Source organism: Uloborus diversus, chromosome 7, assembly GCF_026930045.1.
Source record: "Uloborus diversus isolate 005 chromosome 7, Udiv.v.3.1, whole genome shotgun sequence".
Classification (NCBI taxonomy): domain Eukaryota; kingdom Metazoa; phylum Arthropoda; class Arachnida; order Araneae; family Uloboridae; genus Uloborus; species Uloborus diversus.
The window spans coordinates 162,483,678-162,503,513 of record NC_072737.1 but is presented as its reverse complement, the minus strand read 5'-3'; the positions used below and the strand labels follow the sequence as shown (position 1 = coordinate 162,503,513).

The 19,836-nt window shown below is 35.1% G+C and overlaps 1 protein-coding gene across 1 annotated transcript in view; it reads right to left on the bottom strand.

Moving 5' to 3' along the window:
* LOC129226970 (lutropin-choriogonadotropic hormone receptor-like) overlaps positions 1 to 17,710 on the bottom strand; it is a 50,247-nt gene extending 32,537 nt beyond the window's left edge. The window contains exons 1-2 of the mRNA XM_054861598.1: positions 17,652 to 17,710; positions 15,455 to 15,520 (exon numbers count right to left, since the gene is read on the bottom strand). Coding sequence (XP_054717573.1) covers positions 15,455 to 15,520; positions 17,652 to 17,710 — 125 coding nt within the window. The remainder of the gene's footprint in view (positions 1 to 15,454; positions 15,521 to 17,651) is intronic.
* Between the last annotated feature and the right edge of the window lie 2,126 nt (positions 17,711 to 19,836).

The following is a 19,836-nucleotide window of genomic DNA, read 5'->3' as shown; positions in this document are numbered from 1 at the left end:
TTTTTTCTTTTAATGGACGCGCGTCATTTCATCTCTAATATAAGGAATCACCACTCATAACATGACTGGTGCGAATTTGTTCTCAATTTCCATTCCATTCCATTTGTAGAAACAAGAAACACAACGACTATAGTTTCCTATCGCAACTCGTGATTGTGGAAAACATCATTTGAATTCAACACGTCAAGTTTCAAATGATTTTTATCATTAATTTTTTTCTTTCCCCCCATTCCTTAATTTGATATATCTCTATCGATACTATGCAACCTCAACGCGACTTTGAGGAAATCTACCTTAATCCGGTCGAAAACCGGCGCCAAAATCCCGGTTTACTTCGAAACCAGTTTAATCCATGCTTTCACCGAATACCACAGCAAACACGATTCTATGAAAAGTCTGACAGCGATGAGTTGGCCCTTGGTCCCGCTCTGTTCTAGAAGCGTCCATTTTCGTAAAGGAGCAATATGGAGAAGAAGTGGAACAACAGATTTTCAAGTGTATCATTGGTTCTAGATCTTGAATACGTCAAGTTTGAAGTTCAGACATTAGCCAAAGAGGTAAAATATTTTAATTTTGTGCAGCCAAGGCAGATGTCTCATTGGACAAGTCGCATCTTACGTAAGTGGGTGGGTCTTGGTCTTACTTCTTTCAGCAAACATCAAAACAACAACGCGTCCTGTAATTAATCTCAATTGAAAAATGGCGAGAGTAGGGTTGCAATAAGGAATGCAAAGCTTGTCATTTTTAATTTTTTCCATCTCAATGCAGTTATTGCAGCAAATTAAACATTTCACGTCTAAATAATCACATAACGGAAATATACTAGGAGTACATTTCTTTTTTCATATCGCCAAAATGTTGCTAAAGTCGAAAATATAGAGAACGTGTCCTTTCGTCATTCTCTACATATTTTAACGAATGGACTCGTTTTTACTTTCTTCTATATCTAATATATAGAAGAAAGTATTGGATTCGTGCAAATTTTCGAATTTCGAATTTTGACGGATTCGAACGTTTTGAGGTGTGCTGAGTTCATTTCGACTATTTTTGGAAAATATCTGTCTGTCTGTGTGTGTGTGTGTATGTATGTATGTGTGTGTGTATGTATGTGTGTGTGTATGTATGTGTGTCACGTCTGTGTGTGACCAGTTTTTTGTGGCCGCTCTACAGCAAAAACTACCGCATGAAATCGAACGAAATTTGGTACACATATGTGCCCGTATGTGAACTTGTGCCCATTAGTTTTTGGCGCGAATTCCTCCAAGGGGGGTGGAGCAATGAGACGTTTTTTGAGTTACGCGTGCTTGCTATTCCTCAGGAAGTAACTGGCGGAATCAAACAAAATTTGGTCCATATGTTGCCATTAACAGGAGCAGGTGCTGATTTAATTTTGGTGTCAATAACTCAAAGGGGGGTTGAGCTATAGAACGTTTTTTGTCGTTAATTGTGACTGCTGTATCTCAAGAAATAACGAACGGAATCAAACAAAAATTTTTTGACAAGTAGCCCTTAGTGGGTATAAGAGCTGATTTTATTTTGGTGTCAACAGCTAAAAAGGGGGTAGCGCAATCGTCCGTTCTTTTTTTCCATTGTGAGTGCCCTATCTCAAGAAGTAATGCTACGTTCTGGTTGAAATTTGGAATATATGTGAATCCATACGTAAACAGGCTTTGGTTCAATTTTGACTCCAATCGCTCCAAGAGGTGTTGATTTTTTTTTTTTTTTTTTGGCGAATAAAAATAGTTTTATTAATACAACAATAAGAAAGATAAATCGTAATAGATTGTCGTCTGCGTATTTCTCGTGATTTTAATTGTATGGAAATGATCGGAAATATTATCTCAATGATTTAAAATTTTTAACTGCTGCCACTAATGTTTGTTAATAAATAAAATATTTGTAATTAATTCAAGTAAGGCTTTTAAAGTAACTTTCAATTTTCGCTCCTTGTTTTGTTTTTACAATAATTCAGACATTGGGATGGTCGTCAAGTTTTTGCATGTGTAATTTTGTTTCTGTTAGGAATATTGCTTCCTCGTCTAGCATGGGGAGGGATCAGAAAAAGGAAAAATATAGAAGAAAGTTTCGTGATGGCCACAACATACTAGTTTCAAATGATTAACAAGGATCATTTGTTCGCGGTCGGATTATACCACTACCTGAATTCAACTTAGATTTGAAAAAAAAAAAAATAATTTGAATTTTGACATCTGGAATTCAAATGTTTTTCGCATCACGAGTGTGTGTGTGTATGTAGGCGTGTGTATTTGTGTCTGTGTGCAGGTATGAGTGTGTGGGTAGTTGTGTGTATGAGTGTTTGTGGTAGGGGGGGGGGGAATGTGTATGTGTGTGTAGGCATATGTGTTTGTCTGTGTGCAGGCATGAGTGTGTGGGTAGTTGTGTGTAGGTGTGTGTGTATGTGTAGGTGTCTGTATGTATGCGTGTGTGTATGTGTAGGTGTCTGTATGTATGCGTGTGTGTGTGTATGTGTATGTGTGTATAGGTGTATGTGTATGTGTGTATACGTGTATGTGTGTATAGGTGTATGTGTAAAACTTAAAAGCTTTTATTCAATAACAACGTAAACATCAAAAACGTTACATCACTTAATCATCAAACGTAAATCTCTTTCTCAAACCCGGTAATTCCGAAAAACATCCAACGTCTTACAAAAATCGTAATTCCAATCCCCATCGTTGCCATTCTCAATAACCCAAGTTCTTGCTTACAATCGGCCATCCTACAATCTAGTCGCCCACGACCTAGAGTATATAGTCTTGCAAGTGAATAGGCAACTTCTTGGCTCTTTGCTTACGGAATGTATATACTTCGTCGTTCATATGCTGTGTAGTCTCATCAGTCTCGGGAAACGGGGAGATGAGTTCGCTCGACTGTAACGGTTCGCTAGCTTGTAATTCATCATCTGAATAGCTGCACGTCACATTGTCTAGTGTGCTATCTTCTTCGTTCACAATGTGAAATAGTTTGATTTGTGAAGCGTGTGCAGTAGTTGTATGTGGCCGCCTTTTGCGCCCTTGCCCTTGTGTTCGGAAGTCCGCAACTTGATACACATCTGATGGTAGGACTTTAATTATTGCAAAAGGACCTCGGTACTTGACTTGAGTTTTAGTGCTACTTCCAGTACATTCTGGCGCTCGTTTGATCACAACCACATCGCCAACTGAATACTTATAAGCTTCGCAATGACGTTTGTCAAAACCATGTTTCATTTTCTTCTGAGCTTTCAAAATGTTTTCCCGGGCTTCTTCTCGGAGTGATTCAGGTCGTGAGTATTCATCGGAATCAGGCAACAATTCTTTTGGAAAATCTCCAAGCTTCACTGGTTTAAAACCGTATAACAGTTCAAAGGGTGGTTTACCTGTCGATTTGCTTGGGGTCCAATTTATACACCGTTGAACATCAGATAGCGTTTTATCCCAATCTTTGTGAGAATCCTTTCGAACAGCTGACGATATCATTGGGATAAGAACACGATTTATTCTCTCGACTTGACCGTTTGCTTGTGGTCTTTGACTGCAATTCAATGTATGTTTTATACCATACTTTGAACAAAACTCTTCAAAACTATCTGACTTGAAACATTGTGCACGATCTGTTACCACACGATTAGGACTTCCAAAATCATTTATAAATTCTTCAAAGTGTTTTAAAACACATTTAGATGAGCAGCTGGAACAAGGACGTAAACGTACAAATTTTGTCAAGTTATCAACAAATACCAAGAGTTCGTTATTGCGATTTGAACTTAGAACAAAAGGACCCAGAAAATCTAAATGAATTATGTCAAATGGTCGTTTTCCTGGTGGGATAGGGTTTAGTTTTCCTTGAACTTTTCCTGATGGAATTTTCGCAAAGGCACATGTTACGCATTGTCGTATATGTTGTCTAATGTAGCTGATCATCCGGGGAAACCAAAACTTTTGAGATATTAAAGAGACAACTTTATCTACTCCAAAATGTCCAGTAAAATCATGAAATCGTACAGCAAGATACTTTCGCATTGACTTGGGCATTACGAATTGTTTTCTTTTCTTCCCATCTATAACTGGCACATGGTATAAAATGCCGTTGATTAGTTCAAATTTGGCATCAAGATTCTTCTGCTTATTCAGTTTAGGGTTTTTCAACATTTCAATAATAGCTTGCAGTTCCTCATCTTGTGACTGTATCAGGGCTACTTTGTCCTCTTCCGTAGCAATGTATAACACTTTAGGCTCCGACTGATTATCGTTTCCCTTGTCTTGCCTACACTGATTTTCATCATCAGCGTTTTCAATTGGAGCACGACTTAGGGCATCCACATGCAGCATTTGAGATCCAGGTCTTTGTTTTACTTCGTAGTCAAATTCGCTCAATTGCTCAGCCCACCTGGCAATTTGTGGTTTTATATTTCTTTGACTGTTCAAATAAGCTACTGCAGAACAATCCGTAACTAGTGTGAATCCCACTTCTGAAGTGTAAAACTTAAAAGCTTTTATTCAATAACAACGTAAACATCAAAAACGTTACATCACTTAATCATCAAACGTAAATCTCTTTCTCAAACCCGGTAATTCCGAAAAACATCCAACGTCTTACAAAAATCGTAATTCCAATCCCCATCGTTGCCATTCTCAATAACCCAAGTTCTTGCTTACATGTATGTGTGTGTGTCTGCGTGTACATTGTATGTGTGTGTACATTGTATGTGTGTGTGTCTGCGTGCGTCTATGTGTGTGTAGTTGTGTATATATGCACGTGTGTGCAGGATATGTGGATGCAACCTCTAGATGTTTTTCCCTATAGGAGTAGCATTGTGAGGAGCCCGTCGACGGTGCTGGCGGGAAAATAAAATGATAGCACATCAAAACAGTCAAATGAAAGCAATAAACAATCGTGGTTGCTCAAAAACCCTGAAAGAAAGGTCAACTCACACTACAACTCCTCTTAATCCTAATCACTTTCTCGTAAATAATTGAATAATAGTATTAATTTAAAAACAAAAATAAAAATGAAGTCCTAAACTGAATGCTTTTTCTACGGAAAAACACTCTGCGCGGAACGGTTTTTTTTTTTTTTTTTTTCTCTGCTGTAAAATTTATGAACATAAATTGAGCTGGTTTTATTATTAAACTCTTCAATTTTGCACAATTTTTTCCTGAATCCGTCATCAATTACCTTGTTTTTTGTTACACTTCATAAATTTAGCTAAAATTCATGTTTATGTTTCCTTTACGCAAGATCTGCTGTAATCTCTTTTTATGAACCTCCCACAAGATTATGTATAACGTAACAATCTCTTTTCCATGTTTTTAAAATATTCTTCAGAAAAATGAATCTTCTTATAACCTAATTTTCTTCTTCAGAACTTGTGTTTCCTTTAAATTTACATCAGCTTAATTTGCGATCCAATGTCAGGATATTGAGTGTTTATGAAAAGACCGATAAGTTCTATAAGGCTGTGCTTTGTGGAGGTGTGAAGCAATTTTTAAATATTTAATGAAAAGATCGTGCATTTTCTGGTGAAAACAATGAGTAATCGGCGCAAAAAAAATAAAATAAATAAATAAACAAAAAAGAAAAAAATAATAAATAAATAAATAAAATAAACGTAAAAACCAACAAAAACATGATTGAAAACCCCTATTAAATTTGTTTTTGACTCTGACGACTTCAAGGTTCTGCAATGAAAATTCTATTTCAAAAAAGCTGAAGTGCACATATTTATTTCTTATACTAATGAATGTTATCTCCAACTCTAAATACTGCAAGCAGAGCGACATGACTAATATAAAGTTGAAATTGGAAGTTTTTCTAAATCACTTATGAAAAAACAACTTTTATACTGTCCATTTACATCTCACTCGATGTCTCAACATACAAAAGATATATTTGATTGCGTTTATTATTTTTCGCAATGTTTTTTTTATGTAATTATCAGGCTTTAACAATTCATTCACTTCAAGTTCTAGCAACTTCATTTCAAGTAAAACTCTGAATTTTCTTTTTGTGACATTTTTCCATTTTTATTTTTACAAAATACTGATATCATCAAGACACATTTGTCTAAACGTATTCAAATTTGTGTAAGGTACCAGTATTAATGGGAGTGATTTCTGGAGTTTGACAGAAATTGTTGGAGAAACCTTTCAGGATTTGTGTTAAGTCCCACCTGCTTTAACTCTTGCTTTGCGACCTGTCTGTGAGACTCGCGCTGTGGGTTCGGATACCACTCAGGTACCCAGGGTGTTTCTCCTCGCTCGGTGCAAAAAAATGTCTTGATTTTATTAAAATTTATTAATAGTTAGTGTATATTGGTTGTGAAAAGCATAAACTTGATAAATATTGAATAAATGAATGATTGAAAGCAAAAACTGTAAAGACAAAAAACAAGGGGTTTCTAGGATGATTTTTACTTTCTTTTACAAAAAAGGAAGTATTGAATTGGAGAAAAGGTTTTCACTCAAAAATCGACCTTAATTTCCATTTTACTCACCCCCGAATGAATATTGAGGTTTTTTTTTCGACTCGACCACACGTGAATAAGTGCCTAAGAACGTATGGACTCGCGAAATATCCGTAATTACGATTCCCAACTTAATTACAGCGAAATTTCTCATGACGTCTTTATGTACGTATGTATGTATGTGCGTATGTGCGTATGTATGTCGCATAACTCAAGAACGGTTAGTCCTAGAAAATTGAAATTTGGTATGTAGACTCCTAGTGGGTCTAGTTGTGCACCTCCCCCTTTGGTTGCATCCGGGTGTTTCTAAAGGGGTCTTTTTCCCCTTTTTAGGGGGAAATCATTGTCAATTTCGATGTAAAAAGTGGTGTTATTATTGGGCGGGCACTTGGCGATATATCGCCAGTGTTTTGGTCGCCAAGTTTTGTCGCCAACTTAGCGAAAAATTTGGCTTTTTTTAAAAATATGTTTCAATTTGGCCACTGTTGGTGATATTTAGAGAGTAAACTATTGAATCACATTAAAATTGCCAGTAATGGGGAAATGACATTAAATTGGAGTAAAAGGAAGTCATGTGATGCACACATCAGCTCGTTTTTATACTGTTATGATCAAATTTCAAGTATTGTAACCTGCTAATTTATTTTTGTGCTTTCAATTTAAAACGTATCGAAAGAAATTCGTTCTTGCTCATTTAATATCACTGGATAATTTAAACCATCGAATAGTTATGAAGAAGTATAAGTCTACTTGCCATTAAAAATGAGTATCCGTTCGAAAGAGAAGATATGAAAGCTTAATTTTTGCAAATGTGAAACCTTTCAGGCAGATTCTCTGAAAGCATTCTGAAAGTTCTGGTGTAACCTTACATAGAAATTAGTAAAACGTTACGTTATATTTAAATTACTATGATGTGACCTTCCACAAGTAACTTGACACCATTAAGTTTCTCTAGGGCAGTTGAGGCAGCTTGTTGCCACCGATTTTATGGAGTAGGGTTAGACAAAATTTTTTACAGTGCATGTATCTCGGGTATATTTTGTCAATGTTACAATGAGGAAATGATGGTGCTATATTGTGGAAAACAAGATTTGAACTAGTAAAAATGGACTGTTCAGATGAAGGGGGTAATGAAAATTGTCTCTCACCCTATTTATTGGAAAAGTTAGCCCTAAGACACACCATTCTTCTATAATTAAAAATTAACAGAATGTGCTGAAAAATTTCAAAAAACGATAAAATTTAAATTTACTTTTTCACTTCACGAATCCTCGAAGTGGACGCTCAGGAATCCTTAAAAAATATTTGGCCGAAAATCAAGATACAAATTTGCATTGTACATGCACGCATAATATGCATGCATGCACATTGACATCGTCCAGAAAATTCTGAATGACATCTAGTGATGCTTTTCAAAACCATAATTGTTGAAGGAAAGTAAGATTTAAAAAGCGAAGGATGCGTTTAACGTGTTCTGCAGTGAAATAACACGTTTGAAAAGTCCTTTATGATGGGGGGGGGGGGGGTGTTACTTGGGAAAAACTAAGACGCAAGGTTTATTTTCACAGGAAGCTTTGTTATGTCTTCCCAAATGATACCCGAACAGTCCCCAATTTTCTTCTGTATGCCCCCCCCCCCATCTTCCTTAGAGTGGGAGAGAAGGGAAAAAATTTCAACTTTGCTTTCCTAGAAAAGTGGGTGTTTTTTTTATGCTGAGTAGAATAATAAAAATTAAATTCTTAAGATACGTATTTTAGCAGTTATAATTGCTTCCATACATGGAAACGCCAAAATCTGTTCTGAGTTGTTTTCCAGCATCATAAAACTTCAAAGAATACATTTTTCTCCAGCGGCATTTTAGAAAAGAAAACCCTTATATTGTCTGCTTACCAACTCTTAAACTCAAATTTATAGGTTTTCTTTAAAGTTTTATGCATCAAAATACGATTGAAAAAGTTGTGGAGGATGATCTCTCTCTTAAGGTTGACACATCTTTAGGAATGAATGATACGGAGGTGTAATGTTTCAGTAACAGACAGAGAGAGAGAGAGAGCAAGAGAAAGAGATCTCGATTGCTTCCCCTTTGGGAATAGGGACTAAGTGGACGTAAGGAAATTATCTCAATGGTTTGGTATTCACAATCTTTTTCCAAGAGTAGAAATTTGAATGCTATATATGAACAAATTTTAAATTTCAACTGGAGTTACTGGAGATCCAAAAATATTAAACTGCTCTAAAAATTGGTGCAACCATGATGAGAAAAAAACCGGGGGAAATTTTCATGATTTGAAATATTCACGTACTAGCAGAATTCATTCCCCCCAAGCTGTGAATAGCCCCGTAATAATAATCTACGATGTTATTGCGCCTTTGTATCCATATTTGTAGTTCCAGTGAATTTGTGTATCCCTTTAAGCCCCAGATTACACGATCGTGCGGGTCGAACAACATTCAAATTTTAGCTTCGTAGATCATTATATGTAACAAACGCCGGAATCGGACGATCGTGCTGGTTAGCCAAAGATGTGTATTATCCATTTTTTTGACAGATGGCGGCACTGTATCTCTCCAGGCTTTAGGAGACAAGAAAACCGTTGCTTGCATGTGCTCTCAAGAAAATATTTCAGTGAAAAGAACTGAGGATGAGCTTCGTGACAGCTAGAATTTTGAGCCAACTCCATGTACCGTGGCTCTTTTTGATGAAATCGCGATGAGACAAACAAAGAAATCACCTTTGTTTAGAAGTTTTAACTCCTTGAATACACATCCTGATTTTGAAAATGCCCATTCTATTGTTGATGGAAGGTTTCTTCTTCTTAATACGTGAGAATTACATAAAATAGGGGAGGGTGACCCAAAGCGGGTAAACTTTCGAAAAACGCTCGAAAATTGTAGTTTTTGGATTTTTATCGCAACAGTTTTCATTTTATTTCCTAGCAGGGTTCTGGAACTTCAAAGTAAAATATGATTTTTATATTATTTCAAACCTAACATTTATTTATTATAAATTTTTTCAAACAGTTGAGAAACCCGCTTTGCCCTACCAGGGAACCCAAAGCGGGTAAGCTTAACTTATTGTGGTTTGGTACATTTGACAATCAACTATGAAGTTATAAATGATTAAAATAGTTGACTAGCTACCTTCCATTACATAAAAAAATATAAAACAGTTGTAATTATCCAATTTAAAGCCAGTACATTTGTTTAAAAAACATAAAGAAATACCTGATTAAATTAATCGACAAATTAATTGCCATCCTAAAAAATAACTTTTTTAAAAGTTATGCTTATCCTATTGAATTAGAAAATCTAAGTAAGCACACGAGTCACTAAATTATAAATAAATATATGATTAAATCCTATATCCGCTTTGCGAAACGCCACGTTTTTTTTTTCAATAATTATATTCTTAAATTTATAAAAGAAACAAACGAAATGACTATCATAGTTCGTAGGTGGATGGTGTCAGAATAACATAATAATATTGACAATTAAAAAAATAAGCTAGTCTTCGACTAAACACAAGTTACAAAACTTCATTATTTTAAAAAAGAAATGTATCATTTTTTTTTTTTTTTTTTTGTTTTCTTAATTTTAAACGTGGTCGCGTTATGACGCTTCACTGCTGCTTCGCTGGGACTGATAAAAACTCATGTAAACACGACATGGATATGCTTTGCCGCTTACAAATCGTGGGGGTGTGGGGGGCATACGAAGGCCTACCCAGTTTTGGCCACGCTCCCCTATGTTATAAAAACCTTTGGTCAAAGCACTGTTATCGTATTTGATCGTTATGTTGACTCGTATTAAAATTTTTAAGCCGTGGAACAATTTCGGTGATGCTACAAAGCAGCTTCAACATATATTATTTTTAATGTAATGAGGACTTGAGTCAAGAAAAACTTCTCAATAACACAAAAAATTAAAATAGGTTAACTTTTTTTCTCACAAAACGTTTTAAAGCAGTGAATATACCTGTGAGGCAATCTAAATATAGTGCTGATGTTTTCATTGTTGAAATAGCACTCACTACAAACTAACTCTACCGTTATAGTTATTGTTGATGAGGATATTATTTCCTAGTAATTCTAACTGCTAGAACTCCTTCCGAGAAGGAGATATGTCTTCTCAAGCAAAGAAAAGGTAAGATGGAGTCGAAACTTTACTCATCAAGCAAATTAGGAAGCTCATTGAAAATATCCATTGCATTTCATCATGTGTGAATATACGGTAAATGATTTTTTTATGTCCCCAATGAAAAAGTCATCTGTTTAATTTAATATTCATTATTTCTCTAGTTGCCGTTATGTTTGAGTTTGTAAAGATGAAGACCAAAAGATTTTTTGATTTTTTTCAGTTTTATTGGCACCAGGGTTGCCAGGGTTCAAAATATTGGCAGGGGAGTGACACTATTGGCAGAGTTATCTATGTTAATCTCTTAATTTTTTTCCCCTTTTCCTTATTTATCTGATATAGTTTCACTTTTCTTTCTCTTCTAATTCAGAATTTTTATCCGGATCCCTGATTTATTCTTATTAATGTCCGTCATGACATATGAGTTGGAAGGAGCAACTAGAATAAAAAATAATAATAATAATAAAGCTTTATAATCGTTAGAAAAATATGTATTCCCATTGGCACAAAAAACGCCAGAGAAGTGACGTCAGAGAAGTGACAAAATCAAACATAACCTGTCAAAACAACATCACCCCATCTTTTTACTAGAACTTCAACGTAATCCATGATGTCTGTACGCAATAAATATTTCATTGTAAAAACTTACATTTATGTAACGATAAAATATAAGAACGTATTCATACCAGGGGAAATACTGCAACGACTGGAGCAAGCACGCTTTGTGACACTTATAACAAGAATTGATGCAATATTATTTGGATTTTACCGAAACAATTAGCTAGCTTTTAACTTTAGTCTGTATTACGCGGATTATGTGCGGTTAAGGAGATCCTTCAGCAGTTTTAATGTTGATTTTCAGTCTTTTAACTGTGCCAGATGAGGGTGACACAAATCTTCTGTAATGTAAAAAATGTGACGTATTTTTTGAATGCATTTTGATAAAATGTGTTTTGATGTTTATTCAGGAGTATGATTATAGTGAAATACATTAATTCTGATTATTTTAAAAAGAACGCTGAACGTCCTTGTACAAAAATTTGAAAAAAGGGAAGCGAGGGAAGTATACATTTTTAACTATTTTCAGTTTATTAATGCAAAAAGGAAACATTTATCGAGAATTGACTGTATGGACCAAATAAAAGACAATATTCTTTATAAATTAAGCATGCGATAACAATAATGTAATTTTATTTTACCGAAAAAAAAAATCTATGCGCCTTTGAAATTCAAATAGCGTATATTCACCTTACCTTTCCTGGCTGCAATAGATTAGCAGTCATGAAATTGTTTGGAAAATGTCCGAACTTGTAAGACGCTGTGCAAGTATTTTATGGAAACAATGTATACGCAGATAGCAGAAAATGGCATAAAATGCTTTCTAGGACTTAACGATGCACCAATTGAGACACTTCATTAGATATCTGTCGATATCTTCGATTCTTCGTTTTACTAGTCAGTTACTAAAAATAAAGCTGTAACTTTAAGTAGACTACCCTCTACTTCAAGTGCAGTGTAACAACACTCATTTCGTATTTGATAGTAAGTTACCGCCCCTATGTCAGGGCTAATTCATTTCGTGTTTATTATAATGTACCATACCAACATGAATTGGCAACGACATGAATCCTGAGGAATAGAGTTGGATTATGAAAAGCAATATACTTAATCCAGTAAGAACAACCCAATGTAATACTGTAGAACCATTTTTTTTTAAATTATGATATCTACATGTAGGAAACCTTGTGGCAACACGTAGCGATGTCGAAGAGCTTTTTTGCTCTCAAGCCTGTGCAAAGTGCCATCGACAATCGTGCCTCCAACGGAATATTTTTAATTGTGCTTTGTATTCACAATGAAACAGTAATATATTTCAAAATTTGATCGTTTTAAGCGAAAAGGTTTTAAAATGCTTGAAACATGAAAATGGTCATAGGTTTTTTTTTGCGATAAAGCGTAAAAAATATCTATAAAACAATGCGCCTCTTGACTATATTTTTTATTTCAAATCTCCCCCCCCCCTCTCCCGCCGTTTAAAAGAACAATGCGTGCAAAAAAAAAGGTCTATTTTAAGCTATCATTTAGGAACATAATTTGTGTATTCAGTGTTTGGCGGAGAAATTTGGAGTCCTTCATGATAATATGCGCAGAAGATTCCTTTTTTTTTTTTTTTTGATAATGATAAATACTTCTTTAAGTTGACATTTTGTTGCTTTTTATTTATTTTAAAAGTACATTCATTCATATTTTTTAAACTTTTTTTCGGCAACAGGGGAAAATCAAACGATTATTTTTATATTTTTCATATGATGTGTAAGCTTATTAATTTTAATTCTTTTTTTTTTTCTTTTTGAAAGCGATTAAAGATTTTTTTTTTGGAAAAAATATGCATTAGCTGCTTTGTTTGAAAGGTGCTGTTCCTTTATTTGTTCGTTTAATTATTGTTTCGCATCTATTTCTTTAGATGAACGAGACACATTTCATTTCCAGAAATCAGCTTAAAATATTAAAAAATAATGCTAGAAATAATTTGCGATTTTAGCTTATTTTTCAGACTATTGACCACATACTAGAAATTCGATATTGGTGTACTGGAAAGAAGGTTCCTTAGTTCTGGACGGAACTTCTTGTTGAACTATAGAAAAGTTTTATTATTTAAGTAAAAAAAGTTAAAACATAGTTAACGAATGGTTTAAAACAAATTGAGGGGCGTTTACATCTTAAATAATACAGGTAGTGTATGATAAATAAATATCTTTGTGCTGAAAAGTAAATTAAGAAATAACAACGTCAAAAAGCACAAATTGAAGATTTGCAGTAATCTGCAATTTGTGCTTTTTGACGTTGTTATGTCTTACTTTACAGGTATTGTACGTTTATGAAAAATTATTTTAAAACTTTTTGTTGAACTATATAAAAGTTTAATTCTTTATGTAAGAAACGTTAAAACACAACTAACGAATGGTTTAAAACAAATTGAGGGGCGTTTACATCTTAAATAATACAGGTAGTGTATGATAAATAAATATAATTGTGCTGAAAACTAAAGTAAGAAATAACAATGTCAAAAGGCACAAATTGCAGACTTGCAGTAATCTGTAATTTGTGCTTCTTGACGTTGTTACTTCTTACTTTACAGGTAGTGTACGTTTATCAAAAATTACTTTACGTATACTTTTTCTCAACACGAAATTTTGACTTACACGCTGGGACTTGGAAAGCACCTCTCGATTTAGTCAAGACTTGACTCCATTTGAAACATTTGCAAAACGATAGAGGAGGCAAGAAAAACGAGCTGATGTGTGCATCACATGACTTCCTTTTACCCCAGTTTAATGTCATTTCCCCATTATTGGCAATTTTAATGTGATTCAATTGTTTACTCTCTAAATATCACCAACAATGGCCAAATTGAAACCAGATTTAAAAAGAAAACAATTTAAAACATCGCCAAATTTGCCACCAAGTTGGCGACAAAACTTGGCGACCAAAAGACTGGCGATATATCGCCAAGTGTCCGCCAAATTATAACACCACGTGAGTTTACATCGAAATTAGCAATGATTTCCCCCCAAAAAGGGGCAAAACACTCTCTTTGAAGCATACGAATGCAACCAAAAAGGAAGGTGCACAACTAAACCCCACTAGAAGTTCATGTACCAAATTTCAACTTTCTAGGACATTCCGTTCTTGAGTTATGCGACATACACACAAACATACACACATACGCACATACATACGTACATACAGACGTCACGAGAAAACTCGTTGTAATTAACTCGGGGATCGTCAAAATGGATATTTCGGGTATCTGTACGTTCCTAGGCACATATCCACGTGTGGTCAGGTTGAAAAAAAACTCAACATTCATTTGGGGGTGAGCAAAATGGAAATTAAGGCCGATATTTGGGTGAACATTTTTTCGCGAATACAATACTTCCTTTTTTGTAAAAGGAAGTAAAAAATCATTAATGTATGTTATTTATTCGCTTAAAGTAACATTTGTAATATTGGCAAACAATGATAACAACTTAATTAATAAAGCAGAGAGTTTTCTTAACTATAGTTTTAAAGTAATAACAAGATTTCCATTGTTGGAGACCCGCCCACAAATAACTTTGTAGACGGTGGAGACAGAAAAGTTTCATTTGAAAAATGCACTGCTTCATCCCGATCTAAAAGTTTAGATAAAGTACTGACAGAGACATTAAACACGGAAGCAATTTCTGAAAGCTACTTTGTTAGTTTTTGCCAATCTTTGATCGCGGTGCGCGTGGCGGAAAGACGATTCGTCAAACTTTCTACTTGTTTCAGAGTTGTTCTTTCTCATAATCCATTTGAAGATCTTATGAAAAATGAACCATGACTTGAGTTTAGAACTAATTCAAATGCTATTTTTAATCAGTAAAAGAGTTATTTTCCAGAGCTTTTGCACACTTAACAACTTTTGATGTATTTTAAAGATATTTTTTAAACTTCCAAGCAATTATTTTGTATTGGGGAAAATGTTTCAACTTCCTATACTTAACAGTGATAAGTTGACACGAAAGCAAATCTGAAGGAGTTTGTTAGTTTTTGCCAACGTTTAATCACGATTTGCATAACGGAGAAAAGATAAGTCAAATTTTCTACTTGTTTGAAAGCTGTTCTTTCTAAAAATCCCTAAGAAAATCTTCTTTAGAAAACAAAACATGTTGGTAGTAAACTAATTTATTAATATTACTAATTAGGAAATAGATAAAATGCTGTATATAGTTCAGCCAAAGAGTTATTTTCAATTTTGTTTCTTTAAATAAAGAAATTTCTTTAACCTAAAATGTAAATAAAAAAATATAATTATTTGGGAATACTTACAGCATTTCAGTCTTCATCTTCACTGATCCAGAATGCAAGTGTCGAATTTTGTTGCTATCTAAATCTCTGAAAAACGAAAAAAATACTTTTTAATGTATGCCTTATTACAATTTCTTCTGAAAAACTTGTACCTTTAAAACAGATTTTTTTTATAAAGCAATCACGAATTGCTTATTGCTTTCACTTGAACGTTGAATAATGTCCGCGTCCACATCCTTTGATTTCATTTTTCTATGCTTATATTGCAGCCGTTCATGTGCCTCGGATTCGAATAATTTATAAACGACCTTCTCGACTGTACACAATCCTTTTTATGAGAAAAAAGTATCCAGCACATAACATCCAACCCCTGGCATTCATTTGAATTCTTACTGTCGTGAATTCAAATTATGGTTGCGATAAAATCTGTTTTTATTTTTAAACTCCCTTTCCAGTCATAATAGGGTGGTTACGTTTCTAATGTTGAACTTATTACACTTGGTAAGGCAAACCCGTCTATCGCGCACTGTGAGAGTAATATACTTGTTAATTATGAAAATGAGAGAACAGAACATGTGTGTGAATTAAATTTTTCCTGATATGAAGTTGTTGAAATATTTGAGAAAATCTAGCGTGATAAGCAAAACAAGAAATCCAAAATTGTACACGGATATTCCTTAATGCCACGCAGACTGTTATCATTATTACAACAACCAATGCCCATTGCTCAGGCAACCAAAAAATGTATTGAATAAAAATGCGAAAATTCACAGAAATCAAACTGGTATAAAAATGCTTCTAAGCATTTTGGCGAAACACCCCCCTCCCACACCTCTCCCTTTCCAAAAACAAACTGTTTCGCCCAACTTTTTTTTTTGAGCAATCACGATTGCTTATTGTTCTCATTTGACTGTTTTTGGCGTCTTTTGATTTTTCCCACCGCCACCCTCCGCACCATCACCGTCATCGGGCTCCTCAAGATGCTGCTCCTATAACGAAAGCCGTCTCCAGGTTGCATCCATGTCCTACATACTCGTGCATACATACACAATTACACACACACACACACACACACAAACAGATACACACACATACACATACATACATACACACACATAAACCTACACACATACAAACACATACACACACGCATACATACAGACACCCACACATACACACAAAACATACACACAACTACCCACACACTTCTGCCAGAACACAGACACAAACGCACATGCCTACACACACATACACATACCCCTACACACAACACACATACTCCCCACACACAAACACACACGCCTACATACACACACTCGTGATTGCGAAAAACAAAATTTGAATTCAAGATGTCAAAATTCAAATTATTTTTTCTTTTTTTTTTCTTTTAGCTAAATCTTTCCAGTGGCACTTTGGAAAACGAGACATGTCAGCATGATGATGATGTCGTGTCAATGATAATGTGCATTTATATGACTCCGAAGCTGTCGTAGACAGCGTTTGCGGCTTCGACAGCCTTATCTGTATAGAGTAGGTCTACTGGGTCTTCTAAGCCGATGTTAAAAAGTTTGGCCTGGATTGCTGATAGCTGAAGATGTGTTGACGAGACAGTGGGATGTCATCTGGGCAATGAGGACAAAAGTTGGTGTAACTACGCTGTCCGTCCGCAGAAATCCTGATCCCCTGTAAGTGATTTGTCCTACGTTTGGTTATACTGCCGTGTGCAGGTAAACGGCAGTATCTGCAGAAATGAGTTTTCGAGATCTTTGAAGAAACGCGTTTCGGATTCAATACTAACAATAGGGAAATGTTGGAATCAGACGTCTTTTTCGCGCCTTTTTTTCAGCGGAAACCAAATAAGCGAACTTGTACAATAAAGATATCGTACAGTAGATGACAAAAATGCAAAAAAATGAAAAATGAAAAATGTGTAGTTACTGCCCTTTACCTGCACACGGCAGTATAGTAGTCTATATGACTTGGTCACAGTTCAAATCCGTAATCAAGTTTCTTTTCGCTTGCTGACAGATTAGTCTTCGGCCAGCAACAGCGTTGGCGTCAACGAGGGTTAGGGAGTTGGACGGCTGAGGAGAATTACGGGATGCCTTTGCGAAGTCATCGGCCTTCTCGTTACCAAAAGTTACTAATGACCTCGTTACCTATGAATTGTACATGTCAGCATAGCGCAGCGATGTAAGGGGGCAACGGGATAAGCTACCTGAAAACAGATATATCCCGCTCAAAGCTGGATGAACAGTCATTGGTCACCTGAAGCATTGCGAACTATTGATAGACGCAATAGTGAAGTATTGCCAAACACTGACTGTGTGGTTCTGCAAAACGTGCGGAACGATCTGGATTACAGTCCTATATTGCATTCGGTGAGAAGTGGCAGTGGAAGCAATCAAAGCATCGGTCCGACTACGGATGGGGAGATCCTGGGTTCGAATCCCGATTCGGGCATGGATGTACTTTTCCTATCCTGTCCTTTTCCTTTCTTTGTGTGACTGTACTGTTGTGATGTAAATAGTTGTCCACCCCATAAACTGGTCCTATTGGCATCTGTGCACTGTGGATGACGTACTTCAAACAGAATTACGGTACTGTTAGAAAAATGAAGCAGCGCACGCGAAATTTCCAGGCTGGCTGGCACAAGACAACAACAAAAACCTGGCAACACCGCTGTGTCTGCATGGTGCACTAACAGAACGCCAATGCAATGCGTAATTCAAGAAAGCGTGAAATGTAGGCATCATGCAGCAACTTTCTATGTTTACATGCGGTATCACTTCATCCTGAATAGACTATAGTGCAACTCGCGATATAGCACCCCGTCTTTCTTGTGGCACCGTTAAAGCGCGAATATTAATGACACGGGGAGTTTTGACGTTCAGGTTCCCCCCGGATAATCACTATGCTCTCACGATGCAAAATTGCACTTGGAGTTTTAATTTTGCCGAGAATGCCTAAGCCAAATAGACACGCTAGATGCCGCATAATCAGACGGCACATAGTGTTTCGATTAGTATAAGCTAAATGGACAAAAGTCATGTTCAAAATTCTGAACTTTGGTATTGGGATAATGCAATCAATAAACCAAAACTTGATACTTAGTTATTTGTTTATGTCTAACTCTCTTCCGTCACGTGAGTAATAACGTTCAAACGTACGTATCCGTTTGTAATTGAATAAATCAGTTGAGTTCCAGACATCATTTCATCACACAAAATTAAAGTGTTCCTAATTTGATATGATTTTATTGTTCAAGATGGATATTTTTTGTACCATTAAGTGCTTATTTTTCCCTAATTAAATTAATCTATCTGATAGTTAAACAATATTAAACAATTTTTAAAGCTGAACGACGGATTTTTTTGCCTGTTACAAAACTTTCAAGTGATGGCAATGACTTGTACTCATTTGTACCCGGGCTAATTTTTTTGTATATAGAAGTTACAGCTTTCCCATTAATAATAAGACGTATTGTAGTCAGCACACTCCACAAAACTATTCAAAATGTATTTTACGTTAACGTATTCCCCAATAACATCACATTTCGAAAACAACAGCGTTAATCGGATACAATACCTCTAAACAACTATTCGCTCAATAATAGTATTTAATCTGAAATTGCATGTTATTTGAGTGAAACACTAACTACACCGAAGGAGCTAAGCCGTATGTTTGTAATTTACCGGAAATCAAGCCTATTGTAAACAGTTCAACTATAGGGAAGAACACAGTGACGACCCAGTGGAATTACATTTCCACTTGATCTCGTATTATCCCAATTCTTGGAGGCTAAATTAGGATAATTGTATTCGAATTTCGGGAATGTGTTTACAATAGTAGACTAATTTCTGGACAATTTTCAATTTTTTTAAGATTTGATCATTTAACATTGTAAAAAGAATTATTATAATAGTTTATTTCCCCTCAATCTTTTATTTATAACTTCTCTTATATGTGTGTATTCATTTAATGTAAGTATTGACATTATTTAATTTTTTTAAAATTTTGAATAACAATTTTTTAATAATAATCCTGTCAAGGTACGCAGCTAAAATCTAACAGCTAAAGGTCTAATGCTTAAAGTGTAGCAAAAAAAATTCCTTATATTGCAATTTACTGGCACTCTATTTAAAAAAATATATATGTATGAATTTAGTGAAAAAATTAGTGAAGCGCTTACAACAACATTAATGCGTCCAACCAATCACTAAAATGTTTATGTAAAAATGTGATTATTGAATTACCTAAACCAATTTATGATCTTTAAAACTGCTATTATGAGTTTCAAAAATGAAAGCAAATGTTTAAAATTTATAGTGAATTTTTTCACTTTTTGTAAACAACTTCATTGCAAAAGAGGTGAAAAGTTGCTGTTTGTTTCCCTGCGCTTA